The 18,043-nt window shown below is 50.6% G+C and overlaps 3 protein-coding genes across 3 annotated transcripts in view; all 3 read left to right on the forward strand.

Moving 5' to 3' along the window:
* Positions 1 to 6,319, forward strand: part of carmil1 (capping protein regulator and myosin 1 linker 1) — a 30,932-nt gene extending 24,613 nt beyond the window's left edge. The window contains exons 31-37 of the mRNA XM_079749829.1: positions 803 to 1,053; positions 1,308 to 1,414; positions 1,683 to 2,118; positions 3,738 to 3,771; positions 3,933 to 4,130; positions 4,473 to 4,646; positions 5,854 to 6,319. Coding sequence (XP_079605955.1) covers positions 803 to 1,053; positions 1,308 to 1,414; positions 1,683 to 2,118; positions 3,738 to 3,771; positions 3,933 to 4,130; positions 4,473 to 4,646; positions 5,854 to 5,945 — 1,292 coding nt within the window. The 3' untranslated portion in view covers positions 5,946 to 6,319. The remainder of the gene's footprint in view (positions 1 to 802; positions 1,054 to 1,307; positions 1,415 to 1,682; positions 2,119 to 3,737; positions 3,772 to 3,932; positions 4,131 to 4,472; positions 4,647 to 5,853) is intronic.
* An 828-nt stretch (positions 6,320 to 7,147) lies between these two features.
* On the forward strand, positions 7,148 to 12,269 carry LOC307084810 (secretagogin-like; the record flags this gene model as incomplete). The annotated part of the gene is made up of 11 exons (XM_079749312.1): positions 7,148 to 7,232; positions 8,203 to 8,273; positions 9,723 to 9,779; positions 9,935 to 10,024; positions 10,128 to 10,184; positions 10,360 to 10,437; positions 10,797 to 10,852; positions 11,217 to 11,262; positions 11,385 to 11,444; positions 11,675 to 11,743; positions 12,144 to 12,269. The coding sequence occupies exons 1-11, from the start codon at positions 7,175 to 7,177 to the stop codon at positions 12,267 to 12,269; spliced, it is 768 nt and encodes a 255-aa protein (XP_079605438.1). The 5' UTR covers positions 7,148 to 7,174.
* Positions 12,270 to 13,868: 1,599 nt separating this feature from the next.
* LOC307084811 (protein MTSS 1-like) overlaps positions 13,869 to 18,043 on the forward strand; it is a gene marked incomplete at both ends in the record, with an annotated part of 18,386 nt that continues 14,211 nt past the window's right edge. The window contains 6 exons of the mRNA XM_079749313.1: positions 13,869 to 13,940; positions 15,094 to 15,155; positions 15,764 to 15,837; positions 16,532 to 16,616; positions 17,251 to 17,342; positions 17,761 to 17,835. Of these exons, the coding sequence (XP_079605439.1) occupies positions 13,869 to 13,940; positions 15,094 to 15,155; positions 15,764 to 15,837; positions 16,532 to 16,616; positions 17,251 to 17,342; positions 17,761 to 17,835 (460 nt within the window). The remainder of the gene's footprint in view (positions 13,941 to 15,093; positions 15,156 to 15,763; positions 15,838 to 16,531; positions 16,617 to 17,250; positions 17,343 to 17,760; positions 17,836 to 18,043) is intronic.

An 18,043-nucleotide genomic window follows, 5' to 3' on the forward strand; every position in this document is an offset into this window, starting at 1 on the left:
CATCATATTGATCAGTATAGGCCTGTACATCATATTGATCAGTATATTTTAGAGCTGGACATCATATTGATCAGTATATTATAGAGCTGTACATCATATTGATCAGTATAGAGCTGTACATCATATTGATCCGTATAGGCCTGTACATCATATTGATCAGTATATTATAGAGCTGGTCATCATATTGATCAGTATAGAGCTGTACATCATATTGATCAGCATAGAGCTGTACATCATATTGGTCATTATAGAGCTGTACATCATATTGATCAGTATAGAGCTGTACATCATATTGATCAGTATAGAGCTGTACATCATATTAATCAGTATAGAGCTGTACATCATATTGATCAGTATAGAGCTGTACATATTGAACAGTATAGAGCTGTACATATTGAACAGTATAGAGCTGTACATCATATTGATCAGTATAGAGCTGTACATCATATTGATCAGTATTGAGCTGTACATCATATTGATCAGTATAGAGCTGTACACCATATTGATCAGTATAGAACTGTACATCATATTGATCAGTATAGAGCTGTACATCATATTGATCAGTATAGGGCTGTACATCATATTGATCAGTATAGAGCTGTACATCATATTGATCAGTATAGAGCTGTACACCATATTGATCAGTATAGAGCTGTACATCATATTGATCAGTATAGAGCTGTACATCATATTGATCAGTATAGAGCTGTACATCATATTGATCAGTATAGAGCTGTACATCATATTGATCAGTATAGAGCTGTACATCATATTGATCAGTGTATATTGTATATTGAAACAGAGATGGAGTTTGATCTGGACAAGGCGTTGGAGGAGGTGCCAATCCACGAGGAGGACCTCCCCCCTCCCCCTCCTGCCCAGCCACTCAGAGACTCCCAGTTCTTCGGCGACCTGCCCACCCCCCCTCCCCCGGCCCAGCTGAGACCCCCCGGCTGCCTGGCTCCGCCCCTGCCCAGCGCAGAGGGGAGGCTGGAGCACCTCACCACGCTCCGGCCCAAACCGCCCAGCAGGACCAAACCCAGCCGCGCCCGGGTATGAAGCACCCTGTACCACTTCCTGTCCCACTTCCTGTCCCACTTCCTGTCCCACTTCCTGTACCACTTCCTGTACCACTTCCGGTCCCACTTCCTGTCCCACTTCCTGTCCCACTTCCTCAATGCACATTAACAGGATGTTTATCTAATCCTGTCTGTGTGTGTGTGTGTGTGTGTGTGTGTGTGTGTGTGCGTGTGTGTGTGTGTGTGCGTGTGTGTGTGTGTGTGTGTGTGTGTGGGGGGGCCCTCCAGCGGCCCCCACCCAGCTCCCCGGGCCCCGAGGGGGCCGAGCTTCCTGGTAAACTGGACCACGGCCTTGACGCCTTCTACCGGCGGACTGTCAACACACTCAGCCTCAGGTAGAACGCACGCACAAACGCACACGCACACACACACACATACACACGCGCACATGCACGCACACACACGCACATGCATGCACACACACACACACACCACACACACATACGCCTGCAAGCAAGCACACACACGCCTGCAGGTACGCACGCCATACGTACGCACACGCACACACAAACATGTACACACACATGCACAGACACACGCCCACACACGCACACACAAACGTGTGCACGCACACGCACACATCACATGATGATGTCATTGTAGGCGGAGCTCTCCTGGCTCCTCCGGCCCCGCACAGGAAGTGGCGGACAGGAAGCGGGGAGGGTCAGGGAGGGGCGGCCTGAGGCAGCTCCTCAGGCCTGGTGGCTCCCGCTCCTCCACCTCCTCCTCCACCTCCTCCTCCACCTCCTCCTCCACCCCCTCCGTCGCCCCTCCTTCCCCCACCGCTGTCGTCATGGTAACAGAGGAGGAGAACGACCCTCCTGCTGAGTCCGAACCCCCCTCCCCCAAGAGCCCCCCCTCTGGGCCCCCCCCGGAGGAGCAGGAGGAGCAGGAGGAGGAGCAGGAGGAGGAGCAGCAGGAGGAGCAGGAGGAGCAGGGCCCCCCTCCTGCCCTGCACCCCTTCGGGGTCCCGGTTCTGGGTGGAGACCTGCTGGCTGAGATGAAGGCGGTCCAGGAGAGGAAGGCTGCGGCACGTAAGGTCAGAACCCAGACGGGCTAGAACCCAGAGGGGCTAGAACCAAGAGGGGCTAGAACCAAGAGGCTAGAACCAAGAGGGGCTAGAACCCAGAGGGGCTAGAACCAAGAGGCTAGAACCAAGAGGCTAGAACCAAGAGGGGCTAGAACCAAGAGGGGCTAGAACCAAGAGGGGCTAGAACCAAGAGGCTAGAACCAAGAGGCTAGAACCAAGAGGCTAGAACCAAGAGGGGCTAGAACCAAGAGGCTAGAACCAAGAGGGGCTAGAACCCAGAGGGGCTAGAACCCAGAGGGGCTAGAACCAAGAGGGGCTAGAACCAAGAGGGGCTAGAACCAAGAGGGGCTAGAACCAAGAGGGGTCAGAACCCAGAGGGGCTAGAACCCAGAGGGGCTAGAACCAAGAGGGGCTAGAACCAAGAGGGGCTAGAACCAAGAGGGGCTAGAACCAAGAGGGGCTAGAACCAAGAGGCTAGAACCAAGAGGGGCTAGAACCAAGAGGGGCTAGAACCAAGAGGGGCTAGAACCAAGAGGGGCTAGAACCAAGAGGCTAGAACCAAGAAGGGCTAGAACCAAGAGGGGCTAGAACCAAGAGGGGCTAGAACCAAGAGGGGCTAGAACCAAGAGGGGTCAGAACCCAGAGGGGCTAGAACCAAGAGGCTAGAACCAAGAGGGGCTAGAACCAAGAGGGGCTAGAACCAAGAGGGGTCAGAACCCAGAGGGGCTAGAACCAAGAGGGGCTAGAACCAAGAGGCTAGAACCAAGAGGGGCTAGAACCAAGAGGGGCTAGAACCAAGAGGGGTCAGAACCCAGAGGGGCTAGAACCAAGAGGGGCTAGAACCAAGAGGCTAGAACCAAGAGGCTAGAACCCAGACGGGCTAGAACCCAGACGGGCTAGAACCAAGAGGGGCTAGAACCAAGAGGCTAGAACCCAGAGGCTAGAACCCAGAGGGGCTAGAACCAAGAGGGGCTAGAACCAAGAGGCTAGAACCATTAGAGACTAGAACCAAGAGGGGCTAGAACCAAGAGGGGTCAGAACCCAGAGGGGCTAGAACCAAGAGGGGCTAGAACCAAGAGGCTAGAACCAAGAGGGGCTAGAACCAAGAGGGGCTAGAACCAAGAGGGGTCAGAACCCAGAGGGGCTAGAACCAAGAGGGGCTAGAACCAAGAGGCTAGAACCAAGAGGGGCTAGAACCCAGAGGCTAGAACCCAGAGGGGCTAGAACCAAGAGGGGCTAGAACCAAGGGGAGCTAGAACCATTAGAGACTAGAACCAAGAGGGACTAGAACCAACAGGGACTAGAACCAACAGGGACTAGAACCAAGAGGCTAGAACCCAGAGGCTAGAACCAAGAGGGACTAGAACCAAGAGGGACTAGACCCCAGAGGGACTAGACCCCAGAGGGACTAGAACCAAGAGGGACTAGAACCAAGAGGGACTAGAACCAAGAGGGGCCTACTATCAAAAATCATTGTTAATTGAATCTAACACTGTCTCTCTCTCCCTCTCTCTCTCTCTCTCTCCCTCTCTCTCTCCCTCTCCCTCTCCCTCTCCCTCTCCCTCTCCCTCTCTCTCTCTCTCTCTCCCTCTCCCTCTCTCTCTCCCTCTCTCTCTCTCTCTCTCCAGTCAGCTCCTCCCTCCTCTCTGGATGCTCCTGCAGGTGAGTTGTCTTCCATTCCTTTCTCATAGTCTCTTCATTTGTTCTGTCCCGCTGAGGGTCTGATGGTCTCTGAGGGACTGGGGGTCTCTGAGGGTCTCTGAGGGTCTGAGGGTCTCTGAGGGTCTGAGGGTCACTGAGGGTCTGAGGGTCTCTCTCTCCAGCAGATCCTCCTCTCCTGGACCCATCCGGCGGTCCGCCTCCAGACCCGCCCCCCCGCTGTAAACCCAGACCCCCCAAACAGCCCCTGGGTCCCCGGACCTCCGGGTCCAGCCCCGCCTCCCAACCAGGCCCCGCCTCCCAACCAGGCCCCGCCTCCCGATCAGGCCCCGCCTCCCGACCCAGCAGCACCACCGGACCAGGTAGGACCAGTAGAACCCGTAGTACTGGTAGGACCAGTAGAACCAGTAGGACCAGTAGGAACAGTAGCAACAGTATGAACAGTAGAACCAGTAGGACCAGTAGAACCAGTAGAACCGGTAGAACCAGTAGGACCAGTAGAACCATTAGGACCAGTAGAACCATTAGGACCAGTAGAACCAGTAGGAGGCAGCCCCTCCCCCTCCACACCAGTAAACTAATAATCAGAAATGATAAGTAAGGCATTGGAAATGACCATAATATGATACTGATAAGATGACCGTAATATGGTACGATGACTCTAATGGTCAACAAAATTACCTCTGTGTTGTGTCCTCTCTCAGAAGAGACTGCTCCACTTCCTTCTCCCCTTCCTGCCCCACTTCCTGCTCCACTTCCTTCTCCCCTTCCTGCCCCACTTCCTGCCCCACTTCCTGCCCCCCGCCTGAGGAGGGCGCCCTCCGAGCCGGAGACGGAGGAGGCCAGTAACCTCAAGGGGGCGGAGTCTCCTTCTGACCGTAAGTACACTGCTTAGCACTAGCTTGAATGAATCTAGGGCTAACTGTGGGCTAACTCAGCACTAGGCTAACTTAGTGCTAAGCTAACCCAGGACTCGGCTAACTCAGAGCTAGGCTAACACAGCAGTAGGCTAACCCAGTACCAGTCTAACCCAGCTCTAGGCTAATCCAGGAATAGGCTAACCCAGCGCTAGGCTAACCCCGCACCAGGCTAACCCCGCACCAGGCTAACCCCGGGCTAGGCTAACCCAGCGCTAGGCTAACACAGCGCTAGGCTAACCACGCACCAGGCTAACTCCGCCCTAGGCTAACCCGGCGCTAGGCTAACACGGCGCTAGGCTAGCGGAGCAGCCTCTGGGAGGCGGAGCCCCTGATGTTCTGAAGGCCCTCAGAGATCCATCCCATAATCAGGCAGCTGACGCGGGGGATAATAACCACACGTCATTCGCCTCCGCCATCGCCACGGCAACAACGCTCAAAGTGTCCCTGCGAGTCGTGCAGCCGTCGCTGCCTAGCAATTAGCGTGCGGCGCGGCGTCAGGAGCTAATTGGTGCTGTCCTGTCCGAGGGCAGGACTCCTCCTCCTCTCCTCTCCTCTCCTCTCCTCTCCTCCTCTCCTCTCCTCCTCCTCTCCTCCTCTCCTCTCCTCCTCCTCCTCTCCTCTCCTCCTCCTCTCCTCCTCTCCTCCTCCTCCTCTCCTCCTCTCCTCCTCTCCTCCTCTCCTCTCCTCCTCTCCTCCTCTCCTCTCCTCCTCTCCTCCTCTCCTCTGGTCCGTGATGGGTGAGGCATAGAGATACAGGGTTCAGAGGCGTGTCTCTCCAGGGGGGTTGCTAGGCGACGGGGTCTGACCAATCACATGAGTTTACAGCAGAGGTTTTAAATGAATGAAAGAACAAAACATTCCCTCACTTTTATCTCTCTCTCTCTCCCTCTCTCCCTCTCCCTCTCTCCCTCTCTCTCTCGCCCCCTCTCTCTCTCTCTCTCCCCCTCTCTCTCTCTCTCTCTCTCTCGCCCCCCCTCTCTCTCTCTCTCTCGCCCCCTCTCTCTCTCTCTCTCCCCCTCGCTCTCTCTCTCTCTCTCCCCCTCTCTCTCTCTCTCACCCCCTATCTCTCTCTCTCTCCCCCTCTTTCTCTCTCGCCCTCTCTCTCTCTTTCTCTCTCGCCCTCTCTCTCTCTCTCTCTCTCTCCCCCTCCCCCCCTCCCCCTTAGGGAGGGGTTCTTCTGGGTCAGAACCAGGAGAGGATCAGAGAGTAGAGGAGAGTGAGGAAGACTCCCCTGATGATGAAGAACCCTCGGCCTGAGACCATCCTCCATCTCGGAGGGGTCCAGTCTCCCCGGCCCTCCATCAGTCCACCCTGGACCAGTCTAGACCAGACCAGACCGGTCCAGACCGGTCCAGACCCTATATAGGATCATAATAATAATAATGCCTTGTGACTTCATTACAGATTTATGAATCAGAAAAGATCAGTTCAATCTTTACTGTCCTTTTTATATATGAATATAATGGTGATGGTTTTCATTTTACTTGGAAAATATATATGTGTTTTATTTTTTATTTGTTAAAATAAATCCTGTTTTATTGTGGGAAACCCTTCCTAACTATATATACGAAGATGTACGTCAAATCTAAAGTTGTGATATATTTCTGGATATTAAAGTCTTGATTGATTGACTCTCATTTCATTTTCATTCCTCTCTCTCCCTGTCTCCTCTCCCTCTCCCTGCTCCCTATCTCCTCTCCCTCTCTCCTTCCTCCCTCCCTTCTCCCTCTCCCTCCCCACTCTCCTCCCTCTCTCCCTCCCTCCCCTATCCCCTATATATTCCCTTGAGGTGTTTTCCGACCCGTCTGGTGAAGCTCTTCTTCTGAGTCCTTGAGTGTGGACTGTAGTGCTTGGTTTTAGTCGGTCGTAGTCTAGCCGTTTTTAGATTTAATTTAGAAGCCGTTGCATCAGTGGTGGTTTGAGAAGTGATAGTAGCTGTAGAGCGCTACTATTGGCTGTACTATTATTAGTTTTAGAGCTATTCTATTGGCTATAATATAAGTTAGTAGTTTAAGGGTTCTACTCTCAGCTGTTCCATTAGTTAGTAGTTTAAGGGTTCTTCTGTTAAATGTACTGTCAGTTAGTAATTAAAGGGTTCTACTCTCAGCTGTTCCATTGGTTAGTAGTTTAGTTAGTAGTTAAAGGGTTCTACTATAAGCTGTTCTATTAGTTAGAAGTTTTAGGGTTCTACTCTCAGCTGTTCCATTGGTTAGTAGTTTTAAGGGTTCTACTGTTAGCATTACTGTTTGTTAGTAGTTTAGTTGGTAGTTTTAGAGCTATTCTATTACCTGTTCAATTAGTTAGTAGTTTAAGGGTTCTACTCTCAGCTGTTCCATTGGTTAGTAGTTTAGTTAGTAGTTAAAGGGTTCTACTGTTAGCATTACTGTTGGTTAGTAGTTTAGTTGGTAGTTTTAGAGCTATTCTATTACCTGTTCCATTAGTTAGTAGTTTAGTTAGTAGTTTAAGGGTTGTGATCAGCTGGTTCCATGGACGGTTTGGACGCTGCCGTGTTTCTACAAACCTGGCAGCACTTTGACCCTGAAGGTACGTTCACTACCTTCACTATTCACTAGTTCATTACGTTCACTACCTTCACTATTCACTACCTCACTTGTTTTATACCTTCACTAGTTCACTACCTTCACTATTCATTACCTTTACTATTCACTACCTTCACTATTCGCTACCTTCACTAGTTCATTACCTTCACTATTCACTACCTCACTAGTTCACTACCTTTACTAGTTCACTATTCACTACCTTCACTATTTCACTACTTGCACTATTCACTAGTTCTCCACCTTCACTATTCACTAGCTTCACTATTCTCTACCTTCACTTTTCACTATATTCACTATTCACTAGTTCACCACCTTCTCTATTCGCTATTCAGCATGTTCACTATTCACTAAGTTCACTGTTCACTACGTTTACTACCTTACGCTGCGGAGCCTTTATTATAAACTCTGGCAACATATCATTCAAAGTACAGATTCTGATCATTGAAAATGTTTTAAAGTGTACCTCACAAACCAAAAAAACATTGGTAACTTAGTAGTTAGCTGTTAGTACTGAGTAGAATACTTAAAAACGGTTTAACTTTAATCATTGAAGCTCTCCATCTCTCCGTCTCTAGTATTATGAGGTAGATCTTCTGCTGGAGGAGCAGAGGACCCGAACCTCGCATCATCGTCATCAGTTTATTTTTAAGGGCTAGATGCCGATTTTATACCATCCAAATAAAATCAAAAGAAAAGAAAAGGATTTTAACAAGTTTGGGCTTTCTCCTCAGTCACCCTTGCCTGAGCACGCCCTGTTTATGTACCATATATATTATTATAAATATAAGTTAGTATGATATATAATTAATACATATACATTGTAATAAATACACATGATAATATACATGTCAAGGAGTTGGGGGGTCACACACCAACAGGCCAGTGTCTAGATGTGAGGTGTGTGTCCTGAATGCAGATGGGCCAGGTGTCTTTGACCTCACGCTGTTCTCTAGATAAAGGTTTCATTGAAGACACGGAGCTGGACGGCTTTCTGCAGCACGCCTGGAAGACGACTGGGAAGCAGGTAGAGTCCAGGTCCACCCCAACACACTCAGCTGGAGACCAGTATAGAGGCTGAGGGTGATGAGTATAGAGGCTGATGAGTATAGAGGCTGAGGGGTGATGCGTAAAGACGCTGAGTATAGAGGCTGAGGGGTGATGAGTAAAGAGGCTGAGTATAGAGGCTGAGGGGTGATGAGTAAAGAGGCTGAGGGGGGATGAGTATAGAGGCTGAGGGGTGATGAGTATAGAGGCTGAGGGGTGATGAGTATAGAGGCTGAGGGGTGATGAGTATAGAGGCTGAGGGGTTATGAGTTTAAGAGGCTGAGTATAGAGGCTGAGGGTGATGAGTATAGAGGCTGAGGGTGATGAGTATAGAGTCTGACTATAGAGGCTGAGGGTGATGAGTATAGAGGCTGAGGGTGATGAGTATAGAGGCTGAGTATAGAGGCTGAGGGGTGATGAGTATAGAGGCTGAGGGTGATGAGTATAGAGGCTGAGGGGTGATGAGTATAGAGGCTGAGGGTGATGAGTATAGAGGCTGAGGGTGATGAGTATAGAGGCTGAGTATAGAGGCTGAGGGGTGATGAGTATAGAGGCTGAGGGTGATGAGTATAGAGGCTGAGGGTGATGAGTATAGAGGCTGAGTATAGAGGCTGAGGGTGATGAGTATAGAGTCTGACTATAGAGGCTGAGGGTGATGAGTATAGAGGCTGAGGGTGATGAGTATTGAGGCTGAGGGTGATGAGTATAGAGGCTGAGTATAGAGGCTGAGGGTGATGAGTATAGAGGCTGAGTATAGAGGCTGAGGGGTGATGAGTATAGAGGCTGAGTATAGAGGCTGAGGGTGATGAGTATAGAGGCTGAGGGTGATGAGTATAGAGGCTGAGGGGTGATGAGTATAGAGGCTGAGGGTGATGAGTATAGAGGCTGAGGGGTGATGAGTATAGAGGCTGAGGGTGATGAGTATAGAGGCTGAGGGTGATGAGTATAGAGGCTGAGTATAGAGGCTGAGGGGTGATGAGTATAGAGGCTGAGGGTGATGAGTATAGAGGCTGAGTATAGAGGCTGAGGGTGATGAGTATAGAGTCTGACTATAGAGGCTGAGGGTGATGAGTATAGAGGCTGAGGGTGATGAGTATTGAGGCTGAGGGTGATGAGTATAGAGGCTGAGTATAGAGGCTGAGGGTGATGAGTATAGAGGCTGAGTATAGAGGCTGAGGGGTGATGAGTATAGAGGCTGAGTATAGAGGCTGAGGGGTGATGAGTATAGAGGCTGAGTATAGAGGCTGAGGGTGATGAGTATAGAGGCTGAGGGTGATGAGTATAGAGGCTGAGGGTGATGAGTATAGAGGCTGAGGGTGATGAGTATAGAGGCTGAGTATAGAGGCTGAGGGGTGATGAGTATAGAGGCTGAGTATAGAGGCTGTCTGTCTGATGGTCTGTCTGTATTTCCCTTCAGAGAGGAGAGGAGCCCGGAGAGGAGGAGAGACGGGTGAGGAGCCTGCAGGGCCGCCTCCAGAGGGACCAGGTGAGGCCGGTCTGGGGCTGCTGAGACACAGGAAAACAAACCCTCACTAAGGGTTGGTTTAAATAAAGATTCTCTTTATTTACAATTACTACAATTAATCTCTCTCTCTCTCTCTCTCTCTCTCTCTCTCTCTCTCTCTCTCTCTCTCTCTCTAGCTGGCAGCCATTTTGCTTCCTGCAGAGGAGAGTTTCCTGTTTGGGTTTCGTCGTGAGACCCCTCTAGACGACAGCGTTAAGTTCATGAGAGTAGGAGCCATTTAATAAACATATCATCATATAGCTGCAAATGAACAACAACACAATATAAATCAGATTTTTATTTGAAGATGTATTTATTGTGTTGGTGTAGATCTGGAGAAACTACGACACAGACAGCAGTGGCTTCATATCAGTTGCTCAACTCAAGGTGACATCTATCGCGTAACCCTCCTCCTCACTCCGACATCTATCCCCTAACATCACAACGCTCAACATGTTATTCTACTAAGAGGTTTTTAACCGTCAGTATGTTGGCTCTGTTCTCTGTTAACTGCGTGTCCACCAGTACTCGTGTTATCCTAACGTTTGGTTTGACCCCTCAGGGCTTCCTTCAAGATCTGCTCCTCCACCACAGACACTCCGTCACAACCGGACAACTGGAGGAGTACACCGGCACCATGGTAACAAACCCTTACCCTGGCTACTGGCTGTAAACACCTTCGACAGTATGGTAACAGGCAGTACACATGTATCACCATGGTGGCACGCTGGTGATACACTGCATCACCATGGTAACCGGCAGTACACCATCATCACCATGGTAACAGGCTGTAGTCACTGGCATCACCATGGTAACAGGCTGCACTCAACTCCATCACCATGGTAGCAGGCTGTACTCACTGCAATCACCATGGTTACACAATGTAGTCACTGCCATCACCATGGTAACAGGCTGGACTCACTGTCATCAGCATGGTAACAGGCTGGTGCGTGGTACCCGTCCATCAGTGTTGTTCTAAATGGGTCCTCTCTCTTGTAGGTAAAGATCTTTGACCCAAACGGAGACGGACGACTGGATCTTAACGACATGGCCAGGTATACAGACACCTCCTCAAAGCTCCTCCCCCCTGCTGCCTGAGACTCAAGCCCTGTCACCTGGTCTACACCTGGTCCTCACCTGGTCTACACCTGGTCCTCACCTGGTCTACACCTGGTGTATACCTGGTCCTCACCTGGTCTACACCTGGTCCTCACCTGGTCTACACCTGGTGTATACCTGGTCCTCACCTGGTCTACACCTGGTCTACACCTGGTGTATACCTGGTCTACACCTGGTGTATACATGGTGTACACCTGGTCCTCACCTGGTCTAAACCTGGTGTATACCTGGTCTACACCTGGTGTATACCTAGTCTACACCTGGTCCTCGTCTGGTCCTCACCTTGTCTGTTATTCTTAGAATCCTGTCGCTGAAGGAGAACTTCCTGCTCAAGTTTAAAATGGATGTGAGTCATCAGACCTCTGAGCCAATCACAGTAGAGTACCTCCCGTCATATAATCCAATCACAGTAGAGTACCTCTGGACATATGAGCCAATGAAATGAGCCGTGGTGTCTTTGTGTTTCAGGCTTGTTCATTGGACGACCGGATGAGAGACTTTGAGAAGATCTTTGCTCACTATGACGTTGTGAGTTCAGATTCAATCCGTTGGAATTATTTAATTCATCTTAAAACACTTCACAACATGCTCTTTGTGTGTTTGTGTGTGTGTGTGTGTGTGTGTTTGTTTGCGTGTCTGTGTGTGTGTGTGTGTGTGTTTGTGTTTGTGTGTGTGTGTGTGTGTGTGTGTGTGTGTGTGTGTGTGTGTGTGTGTGTGTGTGTGTGTGTGTGTGTGTGTGTGTGTGTGTGTGTTTGTAGAGTGGGACGGGGGCTCTGGAGGGCCCGGAGGTTGACGGGTTCGTCAGAGACATGATGGAGCTGGTTAAGGTATGAGTTGACATTAGCATGTTAGCTTAGCTTACTTTAACGTGAAATGTCCCTGTTTTTAAATATTGGATTCTTATAATGTTTGAATAGAGTTTGAAAAGGTTCTCGCTCTGAATATGAATCAAGAGACGGTTGGTCACCAGTCTGGTCAGACTTTATAGCAGAAGTAGATCTGAAACAATGGGCTATCAATGCTAGCTTATCAATGCTATCAATGGGCTATCAATGCTAACGTATCTGAGTTATCATAAAGTCGCATCGTAGCACGAAATAGAAGTTTTGAGATAAATTCATAATAGTGCCAGAAGACTCTGAACACAGATCATAATGTTGTGTGACCTGTGACCTGTGATATGTGACCTCTGACCTGTGACCTGTGACCTCTGACCTCTGACCCCAGCCCGGCCTCAGGGGGGCGGACCTAGACCACTTCCGCACGGCTCTGCTGGGCCACTGCGACCTCAACCAGGACGGGAAGATCCAGAAGAACGAACTGGCCCTCTGCCTGGGACTCAAACTGGGTTAACTCCTCCTCCTCCACCTCCTCCTCCTCCTGCTCCTCCTCTCTCTGCCTGGGACTCAAACTGGGTTAACTCCTCCTCCTCCACCTCCTCCTCCTCCTGCTCCTCCTCTCTCTGCCTGGGACTCAAACTGGGTTAACTCCTCCTCCTCCTCCTCTCTCTGCCTGGGACTCAAACTCCATTAACACCTCCACTGCTAGAACCTCCTCCCTCTCTCCTTCCTCCTGTTCTATCCTTCGTTCTCCCAGCCGACGATGTGATGCTAGCAGTATTATGCTAACAGTATTAGCCTGTTGTAGAAGGTGATGTCAGGTTGTTACTAAGCTTGTCTTTGTGTCAAAACCTAAACGTTAAAGTTGCAAAGTTTAACATTTCAACTAGCTCGAGTTTAAGATAACTCTCCACTCAAAGATAATCTCTAGTCAATGCTAATCTACTCCGATTTCAATAACGTTATCAATAAAGCCGCATCCTATTGCTGAAATATTCTACAAATAAAAGATGATGTCAGACCGTAACTCTCTTTGTTTAAAAGAATTGTACTACCGTGTCCTCCCACTCACCCTAAACCCCTCCCACTCACACTAAACCCCTCCCACTCACACTAAACCCCTCCCACCCGCCCTAAGACTTAATCCTGTCGTATGTTCAGTTGTTTTATTAGTATTAGTATGTTATTAAATATTTCCTTTAATATCAGTACAGAGGAGCAAAGAACGGAGTTGTTTATTTCTTTATATATATAAGCTCCAGATCTGTCCCAAAAAAGACAGATTATCTCTCCCGCTCTCTCGCACTATCCCTCTATATCTCCCTCTCTTCCTGAACTGTTACAACAACCCTCCATCTTTATCACATGTATCTGAATGAGAGGTCACAGGTTTACTCAGCTGAGTAAACTGAACCCTGAAGTTGTGAAGAAGCAACCACGACACTGCTGAGCAGTTCCCCCACTGCACCACAGAGGGGCGCCAGAGGAGCAGCGCCCGGTGCTTTGGGGCTTCATGCCGGAGAGCACCTGGAGACGGTCTGCCTCCAGGAACCGCAGCAGGCCTGCAGACAGGGCGACGTTCAGTATGGATGGATGTGTCATGGCGAAACTACCTCGGTCTGTCTCTTTGTCACTGGACGGACCGACGTCATCACAGGACAGACCGACGTCATTACTGGACAGACCAACGACATCACTGGACAGACCGACGTCATGTCCATCACTTGACCAACCGACGTCATAACTATCACTAGACAAACTGACGTCAGAATATCACTGGTCAGACCGACGTCATATCTATCACTGGACAGACTGACGTCATATCTATCACTGGACAGACCGACGTCACGTCAGTCTGTCTAGCAATGAATATGGCGTCGGTCTGTCTATGACGTCATATCCATCACTATCGCTTTGTGCGGGACTACGCAAGCGCGCGCGTCCGTGGTCCTCAGTGTGCGCGCGCACGCTTCTCCACTCGGCTCCATCCAGACTCTGACACGCGCTGCCTCGGACGAGCTGACGGTGTTTCTCGGACCCCGGTTAACGGAGTCTCCGGTGTAAGGATGGCGAGACGCGGAGCCCAGAGCGGGAAGGCGGAGGTGCAGTAAAGATGGCGGAGGTGATGGAGCGGGAGTGCAGCGCGCTGGGAGGACTCTTCCACGCGCTCATCGGCGACATGAAGGTACCGCGGCCGCACGCATGCGCAGTGACGACCCGCTACATCAACTGCACGCTCGTTAGGCCGCGCGGCTTCTAGCAGAAGACGCCCCCGCACACACACACACACACACGCACGCACCTACATATACACATACATACACACGCCCGCCAGCAAGCGCACACGCACACACAGGTTGGTGTGGATGATAATGCTCGTCCTCGTGTTCCCCACATGGCTTCTCCTCGGTCCTCTGCTGCAGAGGGCTGATTGTTATGACCGGATATCCGGTACCCCCTAGACCGGGCCTGGGACTGGGTCTAGGGTAGGACCGGGACTAGAGGGATGCACGGAGGAGATTGATTTGTCATAACCTGGTGACCATCGCCATGGTAACCCTGTAGAGGTGTGTCATTCCCGTCACACCTCGCTCAGCATTTGGCAGACGTGCTGCCATTGAGGGTTACCATGGCGACCAACAGAGGCTCTGTTATTGTTTTGGTAATTAGCTCTGTGTTTAATTACACACACCGTGGTGACACAGTAGTCACATGACACATGACATGACACAGTGGTCACATGACACAACATACAGTGTCATGTGACCAACAGTAGGATCCTTAAACACTTAGACCCTCTCCTGGTGGTTCTATAGAGTGTTCTCCTGGTTTTATAGAGTGTTCTCCTGGTTCTATAGAGTGTTCTCCTGGTGGTTCTATAGAGTGTTCTCCTGGTTCTATAGTGTTCTCCTGGTTTTATAGAGTGTTCTCCTGGTTCTATAGAGCGTTCTCCTGGTGGTTCTATAGAGTGCTCTCCTGGTTCTATAGAGTGTTCTCCTGGTGGTTCTATAGAGTGTTCTCCTGGTGGTTCTATAGAGTGTTCTCCTGGTGGTTCTATAGAGTGTTCTCCTGGTGGTTCTATAGAGTGTTCTCCTGGTGGTTCTATAGTGTGTTCTCCTGGTTCTATAGAGTGTTCTCCTGGTGGTTCTATAGAGTGTTCTCCTGGTGGTTCTATAGAGTGTTCTCCTGGTGGTTCTATAGAGTGTTCTCCTGGTGGTTCTATAGATTGTTCTCCTGGTTCTATAGAGTATTCTCCTGGTTCTATAGAGTGTTCTCCTGGTGGTTCTATAGAGTGTTCTCCTGGTGGTTCTATAGATTGTTCTCCTGGTTCTCTTCAGGGCAGTTCTCCGGTCTGGGAGGACTTCATCAGCAAGGCAGGAAAACTACAGTCACAGCTCAGGTAACACACGCGCGTGCACACGCAAACACACATTATCTTCCTCCTCCTCTTCCTCCTCTTCCTCCTCCTCCTTCCCCTTCCCTCCTCTTCCTCCTCCTCCTCTTCCTCCTCTTCCTCCTCCTCCTCTCCCTCCTCTTCCTCCTCCTCCTCCTCCTCCTCCTCCTCCTCCTCCTCTCCCTCTTCCTCTTCTTCCTCCTCCTCCTCTCCCTCCTCCTCCTCCTCTCCCTCCTCCTCCTCCTCCTCCTCTCCCTCTTCTTCCTCCTCCTCCTCTCCCTCCTCCTCCTCCTCTCCTTCCTCCTCCTCCTCCTCCTCTCCCTCCTCCTCCTCCTCCTCTCCCTCCTCTCCCCCTCCTCCTCCTCCTCCCTCTCCCTCCTCTCCCTCCTCTCCCTCCTCCTCTCCCTCCTCTCCCTCCTCCTCTCCCTCCTCCTCCTCCTCTCCCTCCTCTCCCTCCTCCTCCTCCTCTCCCTCCTCTCCCTCCTCCTCCTCCTCCTCCTCCTCTCCCTCCTCTTCCTCCTCCTCCTCGTTTCATAAACTATAATCCTAACGTGAGTTTGATTCATTAATGATGTGATTGTTTGGTCATGTGATCTGACCGTCTGGTCTCCCAGGACGACGGTTGTCACGGTAGCAGCCTTCCTGGACGCCTTCCAGAAAGTAGCAGACCTAGCAACCAACAGCAGGGGTGAGGAGGGGGGGTAACCATGGCAACAACCTCTCTCTCTCTCTCTCTCTCTCTCTCTCTCTCTCTCTCTCTCTCTCTCTCTCTCTCTCCCTCTCTTTAGTGAGCGTTGTAAATGACACGTGTGTGTTTATCTCAACATGTGGTCGAGAGCCCTCATTATGGTATGGCGGTGCCCCGGCAACAGCACTAGCTGCCTCCTTTGACGTCAGATGGGTGCAATATAGGAGGGGGGGGGGGGGGGGGCAGGCTGCTCCCAGTAGAACCAGTACAGACTGGTTGGGGGAGGGGTGGGAGGTTCAAACACATGAACTCCTTCAGCCAACCAGGACGCTGGAGACAGAGGGGTCAGAGGTCGGCACAGCAGGTTCCACTACACACACACACACACACACACACACACACACACACACACACACACACACACACACACACACACACACACACACACACACACACACACACACACACAGCCTAACCTTTCAGATGGGGGGGAGGGGACAGCTGACCTCCAGCTGTCTCCATGGCAACAAACTCCCATCACCTCTCTCTCTCTCTCTCTCTCTCTCTCTCTAGTGTGTTATATAATATGTGTGCATTATATGTGTGTATTTTACATATTGTGTGTGAACATCATGTGTGTGTGCGTGTGTGTGTGTGTGTGTGTGTGCGTGTGCGTGTGTGTGTGTGTGTGTAGGGGGCACCAGGGAGATCGGTGGAGCTCTGACCAGGATGTGTTTGAGGCAGCGCAGCATCGAGACAAAACTACGACACTTCTCCATGTGAGGACTCACTCACTCATTCACTAACTCACCCTCTCACCCTCTCACTAACTCACCTTCTCACTCACTCACCCTCTCACCCTCTCACTAACTCACCCTCTCACCCTCTCACTAACTCACCCTCTCACTCACTCACCCTCTCACCCTCTCACTAACTCACCCTCTCACTAACTCACCCTCTCACTCACTCACCCTCTCACTCACTCACCCTCTCACTAACTCACCCTCTCACTAACTCACCCTCTCACTAACTCACCCTCTCACCCTCTCACTAACTCACCCTCTCACTAACTCACCCTCTCACCCTCTCACTAACTCACCCTCTCACCCTCTCACTCACTCACCCTCTCACTAACTCACCCTCTCACCCTCTCACTAACTCACCCTCTCACTAACTCACCCTCTCACCCTCTCACTAACTCACCCTCTCACTAACTCACCCTCTCACCCTCTCACTAACTCACCCTCTCACTCACTCACCCTCTCACTCACTCACCCTCTCACCCTCTCACTCACTCACCCTCTCACCCTCTCACTCACTCACCCTCTTACTCACTCACCCTCTCACCCTCTCACCCTCTCACTAACTCACCCTCTCACTCACTCACCCTCTCACCCTCTCACCCTGGGTCAGGGTGTTCCTGGACTGCCTCATCCTCCCTCTGCAGGACCAGATGGAGGACTGGAAGAGGAACACACACACCCTGGATAAAGAGCACGCTAAAGGTACACACACACACACACACACATACACACACACACACACACATCCTGGATAAAAACCTGTTGTATTAGCTAGCTGGTTGTGTGCTAAATAGCTGCTGTGTGCCAGTTAGCCGATGTGTGCTAACTAGCTGGTTGTGTGCTAACTAGCTGGTTGTATGCTAAGTAGCTGGTTGTATGCTAACTAGCTGCTGTGTGCTAACTAGCTGCTGTGTGCCAGGTAGCCGCTGTGTGCTAACTAGCTGCTTGTGTGCTAACTAGCTGGTTGCGTGCTAACTAGATGCTGTGTGCTAACTAGCCACTGTGTGCTAACTAGTTGCTGTGTGCTAACTAGCCGCTGTGTGCTAACTAGCCGCTGTGTGATAACTAGCTGCTGTGTGCTAACTAACCGCTGTATGCTAACTAGCCGCTGTGTCTCCAGAGTATAAGAAGGTCCGCCAGGAGATTAAGAAGAGGTCCTCAGACACTGCCCGGCTGCAGAAGAAAGCCAAGAAAGGTACAAACATGTTGTCATGGTGACGCCACACCACTGGAGCACTGCGACCCCTGACCCTTGACCCCTGACCTCGGCTTTCTCATTCCGTCTGAATTCTCTTCTCTTGTCTCTCCTGCTGGAACTACGTATCCCATCATGCCTTGCTACTCCAGCCGATATGTTTGGTAAGACTTTCTATATATATATATATGTGTGTGTGTGTGTGTGC

Source organism: Pollachius pollachius (genome assembly GCF_949987615.1).
Source record: "Pollachius pollachius genome assembly, chromosome: 13".
NCBI lineage: Eukaryota > Metazoa > Chordata > Actinopteri > Gadiformes > Gadidae > Pollachius > Pollachius pollachius.